Raw genomic sequence first — 24,728 nt, 5'->3', positions numbered from 1 at the left:
AATAAACATTAAAAAATCGGGACAAACTGAGATTTAATACTTTGTTTGAATCCATCAGAGAACTGAGGTTGTAGGTAAGTGACTTACACAAAAACTGGAGGCAGACAGGCACTTTCAGGGAGACATAGGATGTGAGCATTTCTCACCTTGGATAGATGTTGTCAAACATATTTACTTAGAAAATATCAGACAGTATAGACTAGTGTGGGGGGGTGTGAACCCTTGGAACCATAAACAGGGGGGTTTCCAACACCTTTTAAGCTTCTTCTGGAGGAATCCCATAAAATTCTTGCAGGGAAGACCAGGGACAATCCAGACAAAGCTCCCCCTTTGGTGTTGCAGGAGGGGAACAACAACTACCGCTGAAATCCATCCATACCCGATCCACCCCGTTACCCCTGGAGACAAGAGGTGACTTCATCTGTAGGGGAGGTGCCGGTGGAATCTGCTGTGGTTGAGAGAAGGCAAAGGAGGCAACCACCAAAACTTTTTCCAGAACATCTCCCCTATGTCCCAAGGTAACAAGAGGTCATCTGCAGAAGGATAGGCATCAAACCCACGACCTGAAGTAGGTGGGTACTTCATACCCTGGGAGGAGAGGAACAAGGATTGAAAATGTTCCATCTCTGAAGAAGAGGCAGGAATACTTGTGAAGACTGTGACATTAAGACCCAGTTTCGTTGTATCTGCTTCAAAATGAGACTTACTAAAAATACCAGAGAATGTCTCCCTGTGTGACCTTTCACCTCCAAGGTAGCAAACTTTGAGTGAAAGTAACAGTAGAATAGAGCTAAGAGAACTTTGAGAGACAGAATTTCTCTGGGGATCAGAACAAAGGGAAGACTCAAAGACAAGTGAAGAGACAAAGTACAATTAGAGAATTTTTAAGAGTCTGGACTCTGACAATAACACATTTCAACCCGATAACTTAGCAACAACCAGCTCCAAATCCAGTCTACCTCCTGAATAGTTAACAGAAAGCCCCACACTAAAGGCCAAAGTGGAAAGGTGTGCTCATTTTCAAGCACAAAATATATTTACCTCCGTATCTATTCTACCACACAACGTGGCCAGCTTCCAGTCAAACACTCAGACTCTTGACTCAGCAAGTCAAGAAGAAACACAGTGTGAGGACACAGACCAGTCACCAGAACCAGACTGAGACATGACAGAGTTGTTGGAACCACCAGGGAACTTAAAATAATTTTGATGAACACTTTAAAGGATCTAATCTAATAGGAAAAGTAAACAAGATGCAAGATCAGACAAATCATTTCATTAGAGAGATGGAAAGAATCAAAGGAAATGCAAGAAATAAAAAACATCAGAACAGACATGAAGAATGCCCTGAAAGGCTCATCAGTGGATTTAAGAGATATAAGGCAAGAATTAGTTAACATGAAGATAGGCCATTAGAAATCACCCAAACTGCAATGGAAGGATGAGAGAGAGAGAGAGAGAGAGAGAGAGAGAGAGAGAGAGAGAGAGAAGGAGAGAGAGAGAGAGAGAGAGAATATGACAGAGGCAGAGAAAGAAAGCAGATAATTCATAAGTCATAGAAGAAGAGAACTGTAAGAATTACCCCCCACCTCCCACTCTCTAATTTGAACTGGTGAAGGACGATAGTCCTTTAACAAGAAAATGGCTTCTTTATACTAATATCATTGGATGGTAACAAATGCACAGTAGTGAGAAAAATCTGCTGATAAAACAGGTTAGTAGTCCTATTTTTCAGGATGATTTGGGGTAAACGCTGTGGGTCCCTTTCTCTGCCATCTATGGTTCCTCGCTGTGTGCTCAGAGCGCCCCTTCCTCTTACCACATCAGCCCTCACATGTGCTCTGTGATCAGCCCAGTGTTCAACCACTTCTTCTGACACCATCCTCAAGTGGAGACATTTTTATAACACAACTCATACCATCTATTACCAAGAAAAAGGAAACACAACATTTTTGAATGCCAAATAAAAATGGGTCTTAAGGAAGAATGTATAATAATACACTGGTACCAACAAAAGCCAGACCAGCCTCTAAAATGCATTGTGTATTTCCTCAAGTGAAAATGTGGTCCACGAACAAGGTGTAGTGAGGAAAAATATGAAGCCAGGAAACGACAGAGGGATTTGCCAAGCGAGCCTGAGGATACACTGAGTTAATGAGGCAGGTGCTGGGCTGTATGACTGCACCTGCTGGGATCCACTGTATGGAAATGTGCCACTGACACTGAACAGAAGCCCTCCCACTACACCACACCCCCGAAAACATATACCCACGCCTTTCTGCCTCTCAGAGGGACCTGGCTACCATCTATACAAGACTTTTCTCCTGCATCTGTGTCCTCAGCAAGGTTTTAGGTTAGAGCCTAAGAACTCAATCTGTGATGATCTTTCAGTTAGGTCACTTTATCATCTATTTACTCTCTGGGGCCCAGGCTGGCTTTTGTTCGTGTCCTGATCTTCCACTTCTCTTTTGATGAGAAGCTTTCTGGGAAGGGAGCCATATCAATGTGCAAAATGGTTTGCTGACTTTGAATGGATGGATGGATGGATGGATGGATGGATGGATGAATGATGGAAACCACAAGACCTTTGGAGTGATGCAAACCTGGGTTTGAATTCCTGCTCAGCCACTTAACTGACAGCACGATCCAGGAACATTACTAAATATTTCTCATAGGGTTGCTGGGGACCGAAGGAGGTTCCACACAGGACAGTTCAAGCACAAGGTCAACACATCACAGTGTCCTTTCCCATTACAACTGAACTGCTTCCCTGAGCCATCTCAGCTAACACAGGAGCTCAGGGACTCATTAAACGTCACATCTGACATTGGCCTTCAAACAACAGTAAAGTTTTCTTTATTTTGAAAAGCTAAGAATTTTGAATAGGATAAGAGTTGAGGGTCATAAACCAAAAGATATTTTTCTTCCAAGATTTTTCTTCATTCACAGCAGAGGACAGTAATGTCATAACACCTAAAGCAGTAACTATAATAATAGTTCAATTTCACCAAGCTTTGGGAACTTTCTATAAACTAATGACCTATAAAATGTAGATACTTCTGCATAATATTTTGGGGTTATTATCTCATTTCTTATTACATAGTAGTAAGAGTTTTCTTCCAATTCTCATGATAGCCATATAGCTCCCACACTCACAAAATTTGGTGAAAAATCTATAACTCAGAGATGAAAAAGAGCTTAAGGGTACATGTGTTTGAAGCAAAACCTAAAGGAAAAATGTGAAAGTATTTACCCCAAAGGGAAGATAATATTGAATTATTATTACACAGATGTCTTGGTGAGGTCTTCTGGGATCTCATATTTCTTTATACAGGAACATAATAAAATAACACTGACATAGGTCTTACTGAGGAAGTATGTCATTGGTTCTAAAGTAAATCTTCCTCTCCTTCCTTGCCTCTGAAAAATGAGGGCTGCCACTGATTCCCCAGTCCTGATTCATGCCCCCCACTTAGAGTCCATTCTGACTAGTTACTGGCAATGCCAACCCCATGGATTTGTGTGTCTTTGGCTTGGGCTTGTAGGTTGACTGTCTTTTCACTGTTTTTATGTCCACTTTCAACTTGTTCAAGTGCTTCTGATTTCACTCCCATGCTTTCCAAATGGAGACATCAAAATAAGCATCCCTCAGGATCGACTCTCCTTTACCTAACAGAAAGAACAGTTTATATACATTGTAAGCAGTCTGGGTTACTCTCTCGAAGACCATCGTCCACCAGTAACAACCAAAAGAAGCAGAGGCTCTGAAATGAATCCTGTATGGCTCAACAAATATTACCATTTCTGGCTTGTACACAGACGGGAAAGACAACAGAGTCTTTTACCTGATAATCAGTTAGGTCCTCCAGTCTGATGAAGATACCTGCTATTGTACCTGCTGGGATCTCACAATGTCATAGAGTCAGAAGGACTTGTAAGAAAACCTTTATTACTAACCCTCAACTCCTTTCTCACTTGAGCAACCACAGCAGACCCTTTCCTGCTCTTAATCACAGGCTTATGAGCTGTTGGAAGAGGAAGGGCCTGTTGGACACACATAACCCAGTGCCCACACAACAAGCGGAGACATGGGAACCCAGAGATGGCAAATGTCTTGTCCAAAGCCAGTTAACCACAGAGATAGGGCTACATGTGCATTTCCAAAGACCACAGAATAACTTCCAAGAGGCTTCTTTTTTTCAACATATCAGAGCACTGGATTTTGTTTTCAAATTATGGTTTAAATAGGAATCTAGTATTCCATAGAAGACGGACTTCTACAATTTTCTTCTTTTATTCCAGGAAAAAATGTCCTAACAAATTATTTTCTCATTTTTGCACTGCATGGTAGAGAATCATGTTGTCAAATGGTAAAAGTAGCTGATTTTAAAATGGAGAACATTTTGTTCACACTTCTCGAGTATATTTCTGTCGGTATGTTTGTATTTCTGGTTACTGAAGAGTTTCCTCTTTCAGAAACACAATCCCAGATTGCCAACGGAGCAGGCTTGGTGTTTGTGAGAACAGAAGGGTTTTTTGCCTTTGATGCGATCTCTAAGCAGTTTCACACACTCAAACACCTGGAAATCAAAACATCTTAATTCTCTGAACACTTTTCCTGGTAATTTAGATAACTGGTTGGTTGCCTCGTTACTTCCAATCTCTCTTTTTTACTGGTGCTTTCATTGTTTCCATTTTCTATCAGCACTTTCTGTAGTTACTGGCTCCTTGGAAAACAGACATTTTTGCCAACTAATCTGAGGAAAATTTATAAAATGTCAGACGCCATGAAACCTATATTCAAGGACTTCCAAGGGAACCCAGAAGATCAAGTCGCCAGGACCAGGTTTCTACTTGCCCGTCATGCCATGAGGCTCAGGACAAGGCTGACATTTTTGTAGAAGTTCTAACCAGTGTGATGAATCAGGCTGGATCATGGTATTTGCAGAAGGAACTAAGGTCATAGTAACTCCCCCGGGTAAGTAACTTTGTTCTGCTTTGATTGTGTGAATAAAAAAACTGATACATGTTTTTTAGAAAAAAACAATTTAGCATCAGAGCAGCTTATGGGCAGCAATTTCGCAGCTACAGCCACTCTACATGGAAATAAAACTACTTTGCAAACGTTTATTTACTTCTCTGCTTGCAAGCGGAGCGAACTTCTACTTTTAGAAAAATATGCACACAAAAATAGACTCAGTCTTGAAATTAAAATGATTTTTAGGACTGTGTCTATAAACCATTGGTGTGAGTTAATGGTTCAAGCTGCTTTTTTTGTAGATGGTCTCTGAAGAGACAGACTTTAAGTTCCTTTTAGGTATGAATAGTGCTCCGTTCTTTTTTTTTTTTTTTAATTTTTTTTTTTTAATGTTTATTTATTTTTGAGATAGAGAGAGACAGAGCATGAACGGGGGAGGGTCAGAGAGAGAGGGAGACACAGAATCTGAAACAGGCTCCAGGCTCTGAGCTGTCAGCACAGAGCCCGACGCGGGGCTCGAAACCACGTACCGCGAGATCATGACCTGAGCCGAAGTCCGCTGCTTAACCGACCGAGCCACCCAGGCGCCCCTAATAGTACTCCGTTCTTAATGACTACTGCTTCTTTCTCTAATAACCTGCCAAATTCTGTAACTGCTTTTGCTTTCAGCTGTTAGCAGTTGAAAAATAATTTACTCTTACAGTAAATGACTACAAAATGTCAATAATCCCATTAATTCTTATTACTCTAGCTTCTTAGAGGGCAGCCTGAGACTAGTCGAAATTTGTGCCATTGTGAGTCTTGTGATACTGCCTAGCGACGGTCCAGTTTAATGGATTTTGTGAGCTCAATAAACCATTTCAACTCCAAAGTCCATAGAAAAAGTCCGTCTGCCTGGGTTTACATTTTCATTTGTTCATTTATTATCTCAGGAAACACTTATTGAACACAGTTTCCGTGTTGGATGCTAGAGATAAAGAGTAAAAAAGACACAGCCCCAACACTCAAAAAGCTTTTGGTCTACAGAACAAGTATTCTAGATCGTGGCTTCTTCAGGCCACAATCCCTTTTCGGCATGTAGCTGTAAGAGACAGAGAAAGTCTTGGATTCATGAGCTCTCTTTATTAATTTGTGTAATACCTATTGCTTATAAAATCCAGATGTTTTGTTTGGTGGAAAATTTTGATAAAATGGCCTGAAACCACCCCCTTGAAGAGAATAATAATATTAGCTAAGTTTCACTGAGGGCCACATACCATGCTGACTAGTTTCAGTGCCTTATCTCATTCATGCCTCAACAGCCCTATACAGAAAGTCCTCGTATTCCAAGTTCACAGATGTGGAAAGTGGGGTCTGGAGAAGTTCAGTCATTTGCCTTAACTCACATGGCAAGTTACTATGACATAAAGTGGGATCCAACAGAGACCTGTCCATCCCAGAATGCATGGTGTAGGCCATGATGTGATACTAGAAACATTTAGCCATGTTTTTATATGTCCATATTTACTCATGTGCAGCCTGACCTTTAAAATAGACTCTTTAGGGGCACCTGGGTGGCTCAGTCAGTTGAGCGTCTGACTTTGGCTCAGGTCATTGTCTCTCAGTCTGTGAGTTGGAGACCCGCGTCGGGCTCTGTGCTGACAGCTCAGAGCCTGGGGCCTGCTTCCAATTCTGTGTCTCCCTCGCTCTCTGCCCCACCGCCGCTCATGCTCTGTCTTTCTCTCTCTGTCAAAAAATAAATAAACATTAAAAAAAATTAAAAAAAATAAAAATAAAATAGACTCTTTAGTTGAATGCTTAATTAGTAATAGCTCATAATTTATACTGCTCCTCATACAGAAAACAATGCTTCTGCTTCCAATCATGGCATTAAAATGGCCTCTCCTCCCCCCAAAATATCCAGTAAGTCATGCTGAATATGCATTCATTAGATTTTCAAAATGTGATTCTTAGGGTATTGCTATAAAATGACAAGTCCTTTCCACACCATCGCATTCAGTCTTCTTTCCGCATCGGCATCAAGTGCGCCAGAAACACTGACTCGGGCAGGACAGCTGGAGCAGGTGACCTACAAGCAGGACTCGGCCGCATGACCCACAGCTGCCTTTCCGTTCAGGCCGGGGCAGCGGCAGAAAGACCAGACCAGACAGGATCCTCTGATGAGCAGCTCAGCATTTGATTTGATTTGATTTGATTTGATTTGATTTGATTTAAAAAAATTTGTAATGTTATTTATTTTTGAGAGAGAGAGAGTAAGCATGAGTAGGGGAGGGGCAGAGAGAGGAGGAGACACAGAATCCGAAGCAGGCTCCAGGCTCTGAGCTGTCAGCACAGAGCCCGACGTGGGGCTTGAACCCACAAACTGTGAGATTGTAACCTGAGCTAAAGTTGGACGTTTAACTGACTGGGCCACCCTGGTACCCCACAAGCATCTCAGGATTTTAAATCAATGCCTGGAAACTGTTGGGGTAATTTCATGTTCAAACAGGCAGTCCTTTTCAGGAATGAATAGATTAAGAGATTATTATTAATATTTCAGACTGTAACTACTCATCTGGTCTACCATCAGTGGGGCTTGGATTCTGGAAAGAATTTACCTACAGTCAAACAAGATAGCGACCCCTCAATACCTAGAAATAGGAAAAAAACATGTAAAAATATTGAAGATTCATTTATTAAATACTTTTTTGTTCCTCTTCAAAAACAAAATAAATAATAACTGCAAATTATACTCTAATAAAAGAAGCGATATTGCACGACAAAGTCTTTTAAGGGAAGAGATTTCTAAGGGTCAGGAAAATGTCGAGAAAAGGTAAAACCATATTCTCCAATGCATGTGAGCGAGATGGAAAGACACAACCCAGCTGCCCAGGCAGAGACAGGTCAGTTCATCCATTCTTGACTAAGTTCATCTCTGATGTGATGTTGCTTGAGGTTCATCTTGTGTAATGTTAGCAGGACCTACTTTTTATATGTTTATATAAATATTGAAAAAATGTGGGCACAATTTTAAAAGGTGGCACAAAGGGAGATTTCTGTACAAGCTTTTCAGACAGTGGGAGTGGTATGATGGGTATGGCTGGTATAGCTGGGGCAACAAAGTGTTCGGTCCTGGCACACTGCTCAGGGTCGCAGGTAAATATTCTTTCATTCTTCTGTATAACGTAGGGAGGGGAGGCAGGGGATGCAGGGGCGGAAGGCTAGGTGCTGGTGCCAGCTCAGAATTCTAGGATTCAGTCCCAGTTTGGTCACAAGTGGCAGCAGGATCCTTGGAGAGGTAGGTGACTGTGTCCCAGTCCTTGGGGGTAGTTGCCACCTGAGCTCCCGTGAAGGACATTGACAAGGAGCTAACTTGCGACAGCAACTGGGGGTTTCTAAGGGATGGAGATCTTAGGGCCATTTGGGTTTTCTGTGTTGAAAGTTTTGTAAAGAAGTTTATCTTATTCATTTAAATCCAAAAATAACTAATGGAAAAGACTGAACACGGGGTGCCTGCCTGGCTCAGTCGGTTAAGTGTCCGACTTCCACTCAGGTCATGATTTCACAGTTCGTGGGTTCAAGCCCCCCATCGGGCTCTGTGCCGACAGCTTGGGGCCTGGAGCCTGCTTCGGATTCTGTGTCTCCCTCTCTCTCTCTGTCCCTCCCCCACTTGTGCTCTGGCTCTGTCTCTCAAAAATAAATAAATGGTACAAAAAAGGATGAACAAAAAAAATTGCTCAACTTGTGTTTTGTCAAAGGATAATTAATATCAAATATCGAAATATTTACCTGTGTAAACATATTCAAAAATGTGATAAGCTAGGCTTTTTCCCCTAAATGCAGTATTAAATTTGTTCATTCTTCATTAGCCTTAGAAATGAAATTTTGCCTGAGGGGGGAGAATTTCTCACAGGGATGGCTAGCGTACTAGGTGAGTCAAATAAAAATTTTTAAGAATTTTCTCAAAGGTGGTAAAACATTGAAAAAAATGAAAGATGATATATCGTGTTTTCCTTAATGGCTGTGATCATAGGCACAAATGAACTCATAAGCTGAAAAGCAAGCTTCTGGTCCTTTTTCCAGTTGACTACGTAATCAATGTAAATTCTTACAATCTAATTAAATAATGGTGACCTAGATATAATTCATGGAGTCCTGAAAGATGTCTTTTAGGAGAACGTGGTACACAAAATATAGACTGTGGATCTGGATCTATCACTTTCTGGATAACCATCCTTTAGTGATTAAATTTTGATTCAGTCATTATTGCTTTCTTAAAACTATAAAAATAATAAGTGCTTATCATGGGAAAAATTGGAAAATAGAAAAATAAAGAAAAAAATTAAAAATTTTCAGTGACACTTATTGCTGTTAATATTTGCCATCTTTCCTTCCATTCATTCTGTCAATGTAACAACCATCTCAAGAGGATGTTACAAAGACTAAATGAAATTAAATATGGAAAGCACTACTATAAAAATTAGGCTGTCAGAGATAAAGAATGCCAATTTCAAGAATTCGAATTACCACCCACTGGGGTTTTTTAATGAAATCAGGAGTACAGAAAAATATGTTAATTACCATCTAGTCTACATGTCATTTTAGAACAAATGGTCGAATTTATGAAATACTTCCAACTTCTAAGACTCATTGTCACCTGCTTGTAAACATGATGAGAATGTAATAAGCCTTACTTTAAAGATTGCTAGCCTGAATAAAGGGTAATCTCTCATTTTTCAGTGGAAATATCCAGACATAGAGAAATAGGGAGGAAGTTTCAGAACTTACATATATAAACTTACAGTGATATAGATAAAAAGTCAAGTATTCATTTGTATATTTAATATCTTAATTGAATTATACCTACAAAGTTAAAAATGATATCAGTACAGCATCACTTCAGAAATATTGCTTTTTCTGCCCTCACATTTCATTACAAATTTTGTTCAGACTTTTCATATGCATCTAAAACACCTACTTTAGAGCAAATTTCTGAGTTGTCTCCAGGTCCAAGTTTCTGTTTGGGCCTCCCGTTACGATGCCGTCACTGGATCTTTTATCTGAAGAGAAAATTACTCACTTACAACATTTTTTAAAAAAACATTTTTTTCATTCACTTCACTATTCTATACTTGTGCGATGTAAGCGTAAAGTGTAGCGCTTTTCGTCCCAAGTAATATTTGCCAAATCCATGTTGCCAGCGCTACCTCTGAAACTAGCATTGGGTTTATTTCAGGTTGATATCTTGTCCAAGCAGTATTGTTTGATCAAAGCAGAGCAGTAGAAGAGCTTCCTCTACTGAGGACGTTGCCCAAGGACATAAGGCAACCTGAGGGATTGTGTTGGGAAGTAAGCCTCACCTTAGGCTCTGGCATTTTAATGCGTTTGAATGGTGCATGTTTAGCATACGTGTGTCAGAGTGGGATTTGCAAACGTCTTCTCTGATGTTTCAAGTCATCTTCAGTTAGACTTGAAAAACTATCACCTCGGGGCGTGTGGGTGGCTCAGCAGGTTGGCCATCCACTCTTGGTTTCAGCTCAGGTCACAATCTCACGGTTTGAGGGCTCAAGCCCAGCTTTGGGCTCTGTGCTGACAACTCAGAGCCTGGAGCCTGCTTTGGATTCCGTGTCTCCCTCTCTCTTTGCCCCTCCCATGCTCATGCTCTGTCTCTCTCTGTCTCTCAATAATAAACGTTAAAAAGAAATTTTTAAAATAAAAATTAAAAAAAGGAAAAGAGACAAGAGTTAGAAACAGTATGTTACCATCCAGAAACTTCTCAAGTTCATCATTTGATTTTAAAGTTGTATACTATCAGGAATCAGAAGTATTCCTATTTAAAAAAAAACACAAATTTTCTAAGATGAAAATTAGATTCCTTAATATATTGACTACAGGCTAAAATTATGTAAATGTCATGTACAACTGAAAAATTAATCTTGTCTATCTAGCATGTTTTTTAAATTAAAAGCAGAGTATATGGCTGGAGAAATATACAGTATCTTATTGTTATAATCAATAAAAAACTATTTGTACTACAAGCAAGATGTATAAACTTAAAATAAGCACATTATGCCCTAATTCTACCTGCAGCATGAATAAAAAATTCATCCTTTGCTTACTGACTTAGTATAAAAATCAGGAGCTTTGTTACACAGGTAGAAATTTTCAAAAATTTTTTTCCTAAAAAAAATAAAATTGAGTATTAACAGTACCCCCCAAAAATAATTTTTTTACTTTTATTTTTCAAATGAGAAATCCGACTGCTTTTTTAAGAAATTGTCCATTGGACTGTTGAACTAACTCCAAACTAGCCCAAAGAGAGTATCAGTAAAGCACTTGCATTTCAGTTGGAAATCAATTTTGAAAGGATTCTAACATTTATCATTTCAATCATTAACAGTAAATGTGTGATCAACTAACATACCAACATTTGCCCTTGAAAACTATGATGTTTTGTTATGTATTCTGCCATTATGTCTACAGGAAACTCTGGAACCCTAACTGTTAACACTACACTACTTACATAAAACTTTATTCAGCAGCTGACATCACCGATTATTGTGGCATTGTAAACAGTTCAGCAGCTTTCTAGGAAGATTCTGCTTTGAGTGGAGACTCTGAGAGTCAAAATACGATGTCTTCCTAGTCACACTTGAACTTCAAATGAAATTCCAATAGAAAATGTGCTTTTAGTGACCATTTTCCACAGCAAAACCAAATTCTGGTTAAGTGTGTTATTCCATGAAGCTAATATAAAGGCATTTCTGAAAATAATCAGAGTTTTTTAATAGCAGTTTTGTATACGTTGCCACGTTGCTTCTAAATTCAAGGCACTGTAAGTAATTTGGAGGTGCAGCTTTAAACATTGTCCTACTCAAAACTCTGCATGATTCAGGCGGGATAGTGAGTTGATCTATAAAATCAGAAGTCAAGGAGAAGGATTCCACTACTTTAGAAGTGGGCATGGGATCCATATTTGAAGCTAAGAGTTCAACTTGATAGATTGTCAAGTATGTGTGGAAGTAGATTCCCATTAAAAAAGTGACTATGTATACGGTTTTTAAAAATCTCATGTTTATCCACACTCTACCACTTACTTATTAGCTGTGACTTTGGGAAAGTTACATGACCTCTTGTACCTGTTTTCCCATGGAAACGAAGAAAGTGAGCAACTCATAACCACTGTGGATGAAAGACCATGGTAAGCAGGAATACTATGGCAACTTTCTTTCATTTCACTCTGTGCTAGGTGGTTCCAAACCACACAATGTTTGTGTTTCTCTAATAATGTTTTTAACTGTTATTCCATTTCCCCCCATAGATAGAAGCCTTGATGCAGACCCTTCCCCCAAGCCCACACTCTTTCTTCCTTCAATGGCTGAAATAAAATTCGATAGGACTGGAACGTATCTTTGTCTTCTTGAGAATTTCTTCCCTGATGTTGTCAAGATAGACTGGAAAGAAAAGAACAGCAAAAGAATTCTGATATCCCAGCAGGGAAACACCATGAAGACAAAGGACACATACATGAAATACACCTGGTTGACGCGCACTAAAAAGTCAATAAATAAAGAACACAAATGTATCTTCACACATGAGACTAATAAAGGAGGGGTTGATCATGAGATTGCTTTTCACTCAATGAAAAAAGGTATGTGCATATCTAATCTAATCTAATCTAATCTAATCTAAGTATAATATAATGTAGTATAATATAATATAATATAATATAATATAATATAATATATAACCTTCCAGTAGCCTACCTTTTCTGTCAAATATTAATGAAAAGAAACAAATAGAAATCTTTCTTAACTGTTGTTACCTAATGGTAACATAAATGTCCTGCTATTTCTCCATAGAACTAAAATACTATGGGTTTTGGAACATACAAAGAAAAATAAAAAGAAAAATTCATTTAGCCTTTTCACCTCAGTTTCATCAACCAAAATATTAAGGTTACAGTGATGTTTTTAGCATCATTGTTTGGGTTAAATGAAACAGTACATGTAAAGGCACCTAGCAACCTCACACACAATAAATGTTCAAGAGAGTCCATTTCTAAGGATCTTACTTGATCAGAAAATAAGAACAATTACACATTGTTCAAGAATGTTCTACCCAGCCAAGTCCCTCTCATTTCAATCTTGCTGTACTCAAAGTATAGCCATAAACAACGAGCTGTATGTGACAAAATGCTGTTCATTTGAAGAGCCAGAGCGCAGCTCAACAACAACAAAAAAAGTATAATTTGGTTGCTGAGGTCTTAGTATGGTCTTGGGTTTTTTAGATTTGAATTTTATGTACTGCTGTAAGGTGAAATTTGGTAAGTAGAGATGAATGAGGTTATGTGTACAAACATTCTTCCATTCTACACAATGGATGTATTTCTACCCCTGGGAAATGCTGCCCAGCAAACACTGCAGAACGAGTGTGTGCCAGGCCTGGAAAGGATGCAGGATGGACCACTGTCCCCAGGAGGATCACTACAGTAGAGTGAATACACGTTTCCTAATCACTCACGGTCACTTGTGATTCAGCCATGGTGTCCCGTAGGATCACCATTGGTACAAATGCTGATCATTTTTTGATAGCGTGGGCACCTGGCTGTGATCCAATAACCTCTAGACTCAGAAGTCAAGTCCTGAGCCTTGACATAAGAGACCATGGCCCAAGAGGGCCCACTGGACAGGACTAGTTTGTAGTTTTCTCTGTGGTTACCAAGCCCTTTGGAAGCAGGGGGAACACGCATGTAACTAAATGTGCAAAGACCTTTGCTGTGTACTGCTTAAAATTGTTGAAATAAATCTTTATCTTCTTGGATCCTTAGTGTTTCCAATGATCAAATTAGGGTTGAACATTTATCTCTGCTTTCTCCCTGGCTGTGATGAAGAAGAAATACAATCATGTCAGTGAAAATGCTTGCTTTTCAAAATATAACATGAATGCAATTATTCATGTGCTTCTTGTATTTATGTGCATCCTCTCCTAAAACTAACTGAAGTAAGAGTGCAAACAGCCCTAATTTTTTAAAATTTCTACCGCTAAGACACAGAGAGGAGGCAAATGAGCAAAGCACAAGTTTAATGTAGCCCTTGGGCTAACGTCCTTTAGGTATTGATTTTTATAGTGATCAAAGTAAAAACACAGTAAGTTTCATGGTGATGATTACTGAAAAGAGGGAAGTTCTAATTTATGATGTGTTTTCCCTGAGAATTAATTTCTGAAAGGAATGTCTCCCAAGGTCTTCTCATAGCAACAAAGCTAACAAAGGCATTTCTGATACCATTCTACAACAAATTTCTATTGCTATAGGTTTGCTGCTTGTTGTTTTTATTTTTGATGAAAGCTAAAAATATATAGGACAAAAAATCCATGCTTTTGAAGAGATAAAACTAATCTGTCCAAGTTTTCAATCAACTTGCATGGAGAAAGAGAACCTAGGGTACATACACAGATTTTAATTTGAAAAATTGCTACCTTACTGCTTTTACCTCAATCAATGTATGGTGATAAGAGATTTTTATTTCTCTTTTAGTGAGTAAAGGCACCATATAAAATAGAAAGGGACTTTTAAGACACTTTAAAATTAGCTCTTAAGGAGGGGTGCCTGGGTGGCTCACTCGGTTGAGCATCCAACTTTGGCTCAGGTCATGATCTTGCGGTTCGTGAGTTTGAGCCCCATGTTGGGCTCTGTGCTGACAGCTCAGAGCCTGGATCCTGCTTCAGATTATGTGTCCCCCTCTATCTCTGCCCCACCCCTGCTTGTGCTCTCTGTCTTTCAAAAATGAATAAACATTGAAAAAAATTTTTTTAATTAGTTCTTAAGGATATTTTAACATCTAAATATGATTACACAAACATTTTTATTTTGGGGATTTACCCCAAAGACTGCACCTCAAACCCATTTTTTAAGCACACCCCAAAACAGGATTGTGTGGAGTGTGTAAAATTGCATCTCAGAACCACGTGTGTATGGACAAGGACACATCCAGTGGAAAAAGGATAAACAAAAACAACCTTGTAACTCTCTCTTCCTGCATCCCATGGTCAATGACCTTTTTAAATTTTTTTTAATGTTTATTTTTGAGAGACAGAGAGATACAGAGTGTGAGTGGGGGAGGTGCAGAGAGACAGGGAAACACAGAATCTGAAGCAGGCTCCAGGCACTGAGCGGTCAGCACAGAGCCCGATTCAGTGATCTTTTTAAAGGAATTTTGTCTTATTATGTATGTTGGGTTTTTTTTTTTTAAACATTGTAGAGAAATACAACCCTCACCTCAGGTTTTATATATTCAGAAAACTATAATTATTACTCAGTGTATCTTTCTGTCCCTGGAAAGAATGCACTGAAATGCTGAGCTTCTGTTATAAAAAGGGTCACTTGCAAGAACGATTAAGGTACTAGAAGAGATGATGTCTGAGAGTCCACAGTGCTGGAGGTATGTTCGATTTCTGTGGATTGTGTCCCAAGGTACTTCCCACTTGCTCTAGCTCATCTAAGCTCCCATAATTGTCATGTGAGTGCTGGCTCAGCCAATTTCTGGTATGAGTCTGGGCACGTGAGACTCTCTAAACCGTATTTCCTTGTGTGTAACATGGAGCCCTCCAGATTCAACTCACATCAGTGTGACTGAGGGATCAGGTGAGAAAATGCAAGTGAACCTTTCACACAGTGCCTGGCACGGTCAGGTCATAATCACTCGATAGGTATTGGCTTTCATTAGCATTGCTCTCACATCCTTAAACAGCTCCACTCCAGAAAATCATGTGCAGGAGTTGGGGTTACTGGGGAGTGCAGGGTTTGAAAGGTAGGGCTGCTTTTCTTTGCTTCTACAGGAGAATTATGTAAACCAAACTTCTCCCAACATATAAGATTCTGCTGTGGATTCCAGGGTTGGAAGAATTATTTTGGTAGTATCCCTTCATGTCAGCAGTGGGTGCTAAGGACTGTATAGCAGTCACTTTTTCTATTTTTTTTTATTATTTTAATTCAACAAGTATTTACAGAACACTTACTTTGAGGCAGGCACTGTGCTAGGAGCTATGAGCACAGGAAGAAAACAAGATAGTCTCAGACATTACCCGCTAGTTGTGAGAAAAAAAGAAAAAAAATGCATCATTCATGAACTTCAACGTCTTCATGTGCAGAAACACAGTCTATGAATTGAGCTACTGAATTATATAAAATCAGGTCAACCATTTCTGGAATTGTGGGGCTCATATTTGTAATGGCTCTATCTGGATTGCCAGATTCTGCCTTCTTCGCTTCCTCTTTCCCCTCCTCATTCCTTCCTGTCTTCCTTCCTTCCTTTCTCTCTTCTTTCCCTTCCCTCCTTCCTCTCTCTCCCTTTCTCTCTCTCCCTTTTTCTTTCTTCCTTCCTTCCCCTCTCTTTTTTTTCTTTCTGCCTCTCTCTTTTCCTTCCTCCCTCCCTCCCTCTCCCCTTCCTTCATTCTTCTTTTCTCTTTCTTTTTTCTTTCTTTTCTTTTCTTCTTTTCAGCCCCAACACAGACACATATCAAATAATGAATACGAACAATTGAATAATACTTGTTCTTATATCTTGTAGAGCTCGCGGTCATTGATTCTATAGAAGCTTCTCTGAAAGATGAAAATGGTAAGGCTTTGTATGTTTGCCTTTATGATATGTTATAGCATTTTTCCTCCTGATCAGCTTTACTTTTGAACTTCCCTGGCTTCAGATTGAAGCCTCATAATGGCAGGATCTTGCAAAATAGACTGAGTGATACTTTAAGTCAGTCCTTCATTTCCCAGGGATCAACTTCACACAATAAATGCTGGTTTGGGAATGAGAGGACTTTATAGTCTTCGGGGTGCAGTGAGGGGCTCTGAAGTCTTTCCCCAATGGACTTCATTCGCTTCTGTGGTCTTTATTTTTACTGAGGAAAACACAGTATCAAGTTGCTTCTACATTTTTTTAAGTCTGTGTTCTTGCTCATATTTAGTAACATGAACTGACACTGAGAGGTTCTTGTACAGAAGGCGTTGTGTTACTGTGAGTGCATTTTGTTTAATTCTCTTAATACTCACTATGAAGGATTTTATTCCCATTTTACACAAGAGGGCAGTGATCAAAAATTAATTAAATCCCTTGCACCATGCCACACAGTGAGATCTGAGGCTTCAACACAGAGGGTTTAAAAGTTCATATACTTAGAGCATCTGCGTGGCTCAGTTGGTTAAGTGTCTGACTTAGGCTCAGGTCATGATCTCTTGGTTCACGAGTTTGAGCCCCTCATCAGGCTCACTACTGTCAGCGTGGAGTCCACTTCAGATCCTCTGTCCCCCTCTCTCTCTGCCCGTTCCTCACTCATGCACTCGCTCTCTTTCTCTCAAAAAACAAGTGGGGGAGAAAAGAGTTCATATACTTACTCAGTTTTCTATTCTTCCTCTAAGATGTCATCATAGTGCAAGAAACTCCAAAGCCAAGGCCCTGAGACAGGTGCACACATGGGGCGTGGGTGTGGGTGCAGGGCTTCAAGTGCCACAAACTGGACTTTTAACCTCAGCCTTTTAATTATTAGTTGCATGAATATGGGTACATTACTTACATTATCTGAGCCAACCAGGAATAACATGAATAACACCTCCCTCAGTTGTTGAAGACGTAAGGTCACATATGTGGAATGCCTAGCATAGGGTATCTCATTTAGCTGACACATTAGAAGTACTAGTTTCTGTCCCTTTCTCCCCACATCTGTGCAAGAAAGTGACGAGGAGCATCGGTTCTACCCCTGTTGATCTGCCCTCCATATCCAATACCAAGGACCTTAGCTAACATATTACCTGACCAAAGGCAAGAAGTTATGAGTACCTCACCTCTCAAGGTCCCTTTTCATACCAAGTACTAATAATTCTGGAGTTCTGATTCTCTGGAGATAGAGCCTGTACAAGAAGTTTCCACAGGAAGAGACCCTGCCTTCTGGTTCATTGAGTAGTCAGTTGGTCCCACAACCATTGTCATTAATTACTTCTTGACATCATATATTTCCTGGTTAACTTCAAAGGATAGTAAAGGCAATCATTCTATAACATCAGAGCTTCAATGAGGAATATTCAGGAAAGACAAGGGAGTTAGTTATGACCTCCTAACATTGGAGAGAATTTGGATTAACTACTCTCTTCCACTTTATTTTCTTTTGTTATTTTTTTAGGTTTTTATTTAAATTCCAGTTAGTTGACTTAGTGTATAATATTAGTTTCAGGTATACAATATAGTGAATGATTCAACACTTCCATTCATCACCTAGTGCTCTCCACAACTAATGCCTTCTTGTAAAACCTCCCACCCACCCTACTGTGAACACCACCAAATTTCCATGGAGTGTGGAAATTCCTACACTTGGTAGGAATCTCATTAATGCACAATGTGTAATGGCTAAGATGCTGCTAAATCAGTAATTCATCATTATATTTTTGCTTAACTGTTTGTTGCTGGGGGTACTTATTGCATGTGGAGGTGCAGAATTAGAGTTGGTAAGAATGTATTCTTGAACATTGTGTTGTGGGGATTAAGATCTGGCTTATGATACTTACTAGTTGTATGACACCCGGCAAATTCCTTCTCTGTCCTTAATTTGTCAAATGGGAATGAAAATAATAATCTCGTAGGTTACTGAAAAATTAAGTAAGATTAAAGCTTTGCCCACAAAACTCTCAAAATTAAATATTTGGCATTTAGTTAGTGGTTAAATCATATTAGTTTAATAGCTAACAATATGTTGCTTACAGACATGCTGGGGGGTGAAGAAATGGTAAAAGCTACTTATCACGAATGCTTTTTTCCGGATGACTCATTCATCTAAAACATAACCTTGCTTTTTAAGACTTTGGAAAGTACTAAGTGAATTTCACAGAAGTTGTTGATTCATTTGACCCGCAAGCTGGATTCTGGGTTGTCTTGGTGGTGGTGGTAGGGGTGACAGTGGTATAGACGTTTACTGTTGGGTTGGGTTGGTGCAGGAAAGTCACTTCCACCCAGGTCATCAGAATTGCATAATACGACCTACCTCCCATTAATAAGCCCTAGCCTTTCAAAACAATAGGTGAAACTAACCGATGGCTTCTTTTAGACCCCCTACAGCTGCAGCTTGCGAACACCTCTGCCTACTACACCTACGTCATCCTCCTCATCAAGAGTATGGTCTACACCGTCATCATCACCTACTGTCTGCTTGGGAGACCAGCACTCTGCCGCAATGAGAAGAGTTGTAACACATGGTGGCCCAAGGCTCCACTTTTCTTTACTGGCTATTGTCGCTAAAGGTGTCTGCTGAGGCTCTAGCGGGGCTTTCTTTCTGGGTGTGGGTTATTGCAGTTCACATGTGTCTTTTTTCTATGTGTCATCACTGCAGAATGGGTTTACAAACTGCTGGGCAAACAGGAAATGTCACTCTGCACCAAGAACAGACTCTGCCATGAGTCAGGGGCAGGGCCAGGGGGCACCGACAGGGGCTTCAGCACCGCTCTCTCCTTCACGTCCACCAGCTCGTCAGCCACCCAGCACCCTCGCCTCTGAGTACAGCTGGCGTGCAGCTTCCATAGCGGCCCCTGGGGCTCTGTATCCAGATAACTGCCTGGAGGCCTTTTATTTTACATTTCTGGAAGCTGCCATCTTTGCTACCTGAGTTTTGTTATGTTTTTCATAATAGGCACAATAAAAACAATCAAAAGCCTACTTTTGCCTCTGTGGACATTCATTTGGTCAAATCTAACTGAGAGTCCAAAGTAAGGGACAACATGGCAACTGAGCCTTCACACTCAGCATTGCTTGTAATCATGGTCAATTCCACATTTCAAATTCTTTCCCTGAGAGAGTCCTTGTGATGCCTTCTTTGGGGCACTGGCCCCAGGGGAGCCACAGCCAGCGAAGGTGTCAGGTTATTTCTCCTTCCAAGGGCAGCAGATTCAGACTCATTTGATTCGAGACGCTCTTGTGATGACAGTGTAACACGTCATGTGACTGGCATGTTCTCAGACCTGGGCCTGTATCTCCCGTGCACCATGTTTCCTGATGTCACAAAAACCCCATGAGAGCTGCACTAACACCGGAAAGGGAGGGTGGTACAGGGATTAAGTGCTTGAACTCTGAACCCCACATGCCTGAGTTTAAATCTTGGGTCTATAAGTATTTGAACTCCCTGTACCACAATTTTCTCATTTGTAAAATGGAGTTAAAGTGACCCATCTCCCAGAGTTGTGTGGATGAGATGAGTTTATTATCGTGGGTGGCAAGTCCACAACAGCATCTACCGTAGGCAGCTCTATTAGAAATAATAGGTGACCTACGCTGGCATGCACACACATCAACACGTGTGTCACACCTTTACATGTGTGTGTACATTTCTACACACATGGGTGTAAAACAAAATGTCCGGTGTATGGTAGGTGGGTAAAGTAAGTGATGGTATATTTTTCTATTTTTGTTAATGAATGCAAGTAAAGTACAAACTTTTATATATTAGAGTTAGAATAATGTCTCATTGAAATTTGAGAAGGATATTTTGTTTATTTAGAATCAGCTTCACTTGCTGTGAAACAGGTGTTTTGGAGACCAAGTAGAGGTGGAAACAGCACAAGACCCACCAGATACCAAAAGGAGGAAATTTAATTCCCATCCACTTCTTCATTTTCAGGAATTTCATTAGGCTTCTTCTTTAGACCAAATACCTGGGCCTCTGCTTAGAGATCTGGAACTGTTTCTGTGTGTGGAAAGCAAAGGGGACGCAAAGGGGAGACTAGCAAATGACCCAGAGCCGCGTGGGCTGATTTCAGGGCCAGGCACTCCTAGCCAGTGTCCCCTGTGGCTTCCAATCCTCAGCTCCTCCCTTCCCCAACCCGACCTGGGCAGCCCTGCGGGCTCTGCTCTGCACTGGCAGGTGCAGAGAGGGGGAGGGCGGTGGTGCAGGGGACAGTGTGGGGGGCAGGAAGGGGCTGGTGTTTTGTTTTCTCAGGGTTTTTCTGGTCTATGTGCTCTGTCAAATGTGGTTGATTCGTGGAAAAGGCTTGAAGTCAAACCGGCCCCTACTGGGGGCTGTGCAAGCGGTGGCTGGGGTGCTGCATGATAAATTAAGGGCAGTTAAACCACAGCCAACTTTGCTCACTTCCAAAAGGTCACAGCTAATGAAAGAAAATACCCATCTGCACACACGCATATGATTGCTGCCAAAGATATTCTGTGGGTGAGGGGTTCCCCTATTTTATACCAAGTTCATTCCAAGTAGCTGCTTCATGAATTGGGAATCATATGACCAGGATTGTTGAGACGCTGCACCTTCAGTCCAGTCTGATGCCTCTGTTCTGCGGGGAACGGCCCGCAGACTTCTCGTAGCCCCAGCTAATCCTGGCATCTACCAAGGATCTGTGCTTCTCCCTGGCGTGCGATTTCCTCAGGTGGTACTTTTGGTCTCATTTTGTCAGTGCGGACAGGGGAACACAAGACCCGGGCACATGAAACTATTAGCACAGGTAGAGTGTAGACGGGGCAACAGGAAGGGACTTTTTTCCTCACGAGAACAGACATATGGAGGCCCTTAGTCAACTGTGTAATTGAATGCCACGTGCTGGATCATCTTAGTCCTTCCAAAGGGACACAATACCGTAGCATGAAGCTAAGCAAGGTTCAATAGCAGACATGCACGGGAGATAACGGTGTGCTGGGGGTCAAGTGGAAGAGCATTCAGTAATGTGAGCACAACGAGGAAGTGTCCCCACCTCCACGCCACCCGCGTACGGTACAGAGAGGGTGCCCAGCCCCGGGACCCAATCTGCAAAAGCAGAACTCGATTTCTGAGATCAGCCTTTTATGCTTCCAGTCTGCCTTCACTGCGCATTCTCAACACAGACTTCATTCCTCTTGGTCTGTGCTCTGAGAGTCAACTTCTTGGGCGAGTCTCGGCTTCCAGGAGCATGGGCCACGTGCTACTGGTTCAGCCCAGCATATGTAGGTGAGGGCTCTTTCTCAGGGTAAATATACAGGGACATCCGGCTGAGGCATCATCTGGGGGCCTGGTGTGTAGGCGGCTCCCCTCCTGAGACAGGGTGTTCTACCTGAGGCCCCTCCACTGAGTTCTCGAGATTCGGCCAGACCCTGCAGACACTCCTCGCCCTTTCTCCACCAGGAGGCTCTTTCCCCTTAGGCCTCAGCCTCCCACAACCCTCCTCGTGGCACTCTGGTCCTCTGGTCCAGTGTCAGAACGAGCACAGACGGAGCTGACGTGACCTGCACAGACGGCCAGTTGCCACCACCGTCACTACACACAGTTGAGTTTTTCTTAAAGGACACAGTAAATAAGACCAGAAAACTAACAGACACGCTGCCTTCTATGAGGCATTGAGGTGAACATGCATATCTGAAAGAAGGAGTTCACGATGTAACTTAGTTTATTTCAGTTCAAATTAGCCATATAAAGAGAAATGATGGCCACGGTCTTCTCTTGTTCATCCAAAAGAAGACTCTCACGTTATTTCAGAACCGTACTTCTAAGGGAAGGATACCATTTCATAATGAAAACAATGCAAAATGTCTGGTTATGCTCGAACATGCATCCACACCCCTCCGTGCCCCATTCGGTAATCCCAATACTTTAAGCCAAATACATAATGCCAAATAAGGAAAGTAAAATGAACCACTTCGATACGTTGGATTTTATTACTTTTTAAAATTGTACAAAGAGCGTGTAAGCGTGAGTTAAAAAACACGAAGGAAATGTAGGATGTTAAAAAAAGAAATACAAAAGAAATCTGAGACATGAAACAAAAAAAAACCTCCAACCCTGCAAAGCAAATAAAAAGAGATTTTGCTTACTAAAAAAGGGTTATTCCAATATATTAAGAAGTCTTTTGATCGGGAATACAGCACAAGACTCGGCTCCAAGTATTCATGGACAGATCAGACTCAGTCTCACCCAAGGCGGTGTGGCTCATCACATGATGCACCTGCCGCAGGCAGGCTCCTAAATGTACGTGGGTGTGGTAAGACGTCTATGAGGTATTACAATAAATAAGTTCCTTATCGGCCGTCCGCTGAAGTCAGCGGCGGGTGTCAGCACTTCAACCTGCAACAGGAAAGACCCCGGCTCTGGTCCTTGTCCTCCTCCAGTGACTTTCAGTGACGGATTTCTCACACTTGGAAGAAGAGACGAGAACACACGAATATTTGAGACGCAGTGTTAACAGGTAAAGTGCTACACTTTGCCCTGTATTTCGATGAGAAAGTCTGTGTGAAGCTGGGCGGCTACAAACACGTGAAGACCTGGGTGTGGCCACTTAAGAACTTATTTTAAAGCCTTCTTGAATTTAGCTGTTCACATGCCCCCATCTCTGCTGCCTCTCAAGCACTGATGCAGAAAGAGGGGCTGGAGCGGGCTGGGGTGCAGGGGCTTTAGAAACAGGGCCCGCTTGCTGCCCCAGGCTGCCTCCGAGGCTAGTCCTTGCCTGTCCCAGCTCCTCAGCAGCTCTGAGCCCGGCACCACTTTCCTTCCATCATCACGTGATTAGGTGGACACGCTGCCACTACAATTCACTTTGTGTTCATTTGCTGCCATTTCCGGGGTGAAAGTGTTTCCCTTTGATGACCTCAAGGGGCTGAACAACACGCTCCACCTTGAGGCCCATCAGGCTACTGCTCTGGCCGGACCACACCTTTCATCTCGGGAGCTCCATGGCACTTGGGGACACCTGGGTGCAGGTCCAGGGAGGACCCTGGTACCAGACTGGGCGGGCCCGAGTCCCAGCTCTGCCACTCGCCAGCGGTGCCCGCTGGGACGGTCACTCACCATGCTAGTCCCACTTGCCCAGGTGTAGACAGAGATGCTTGGTACCCACGTCGCGTAGGACTGCTACCCTCACTCAGCACACTAGGTAGGGTTTGTAACTGAGTAACACCTGACATGGAGATGCTCTGGCTAAGTAAACAGTAACGAACTCATTCTTACTCTGCAGAGATGTGGATGGGAAGCAGGTGTATGACGGTCAGCACTTGGCAGCAGGGATTTACGGTGTATGCAAATAATCGAATTATGATGCCGTAGGCGGGAAACTCACCTAAGGCTATGTGCCAATTTTAACCTCAATTAGAAAAAGAAGAAATGGGAACTCTGAGGTATTTTTTATACTTTACAAATTCATACTGATGCAAAAGAATGGTAACAAATTTCACATGAAAAAAATGTAACCATAAATTCATGTGAATGGGACAGAGCTGGCTCTAGATTTATACTCATATTCTTCGAATTTCACCTTGAATCTACTCAGAGAAACAATCCATATTTAACTAGTTTGTTGCTACACTTTCGGTTGCACTTACTGTCACAAAAGTAGTACTCATAGTTCCAAAAGTGGTTTTTCACCGTCCTGCTTTTCTTCAGCTTCTTCTTCAGATCCTACAAGGGAGGGAAAGGGAAGGAGAAAAAGTATCAGATTCCATTAAGGACACAAGCCATTTGCTTGAAATGATAATATACGGGCATCAAATTTTATGTGGGAGGTGCATCTGCTCATCTAATCCTCAGTATTAAAGGTTGGAGTTAAAAAACTATACCTGTAAAATAAAGTTTTACTTTATTTCTCATAGGAAGAAAACACTTAAAATAGGATCGATCACTCATACTAATCAGTTGAATGGACTTCCCTTATGTAGTTCTGAAAGTTTTCATATAAAGCAAGAATTATTATCTACTCCTAGTCCTCCTCCTCCTCCTCTTTGCTGACAGGCTTAGGTATTTTTCAAGTGTAGCTGACACTGAGCTT

At 41.3% G+C, this 24,728-nt stretch overlaps 1 protein-coding gene and 2 gene segments (V, D, J or C); 2 read left to right on the top strand and 1 right to left on the bottom strand.

The window, feature by feature from the left end:
- LOC131509573 (T cell receptor gamma variable 4-like) overlaps window positions 1-16,575 on the top strand; it is a 34,822-nt gene extending 18,247 nt beyond the window's left edge. The window contains 3 exon segments of the V gene segment in view: window positions 8,035-8,113; window positions 12,279-12,608; window positions 16,528-16,575. Of these exon segments, the coding sequence occupies window positions 8,035-8,113; window positions 12,279-12,513 (314 nt within the window).
- LOC131509574 (T-cell receptor gamma chain C region 5/10-13-like) overlaps window positions 1-19,656 on the top strand; it is a 242,219-nt gene extending 222,563 nt beyond the window's left edge. The window contains 1 exon segment of the C gene segment in view: window positions 19,025-19,656. Within this exon segment, the coding sequence occupies window positions 19,025-19,242 (218 nt within the window).
- Window positions 19,657-22,610: 2,954 nt separating this feature from the next.
- Window positions 22,611-24,728, bottom strand: part of LOC131509559 (STARD3 N-terminal-like protein) — a 55,630-nt gene continuing 53,512 nt past the window's right edge. For all 4 annotated transcript variants that reach the window (XM_058725438.1, XM_058725437.1, XM_058725439.1 and 1 more), the window contains 2 exons: window positions 24,286-24,361; window positions 22,611-23,105 (listed from right to left, as the gene is read on the bottom strand). In XM_058725438.1, the coding sequence (XP_058581421.1) occupies window positions 24,303-24,361 (59 nt within the window). In that variant the 3' untranslated portion in view covers window positions 22,611-23,105; window positions 24,286-24,302. The remainder of the gene's footprint in view (window positions 23,106-24,285; window positions 24,362-24,728) is intronic.

Source organism: Neofelis nebulosa, chromosome 4 (genome assembly GCF_028018385.1).
Source record: "Neofelis nebulosa isolate mNeoNeb1 chromosome 4, mNeoNeb1.pri, whole genome shotgun sequence".
NCBI classification, from domain to species: Eukaryota; Metazoa; Chordata; class Mammalia; order Carnivora; family Felidae; genus Neofelis; species Neofelis nebulosa.
This window is presented reverse-complemented; position numbering and strand designations above follow the sequence as displayed.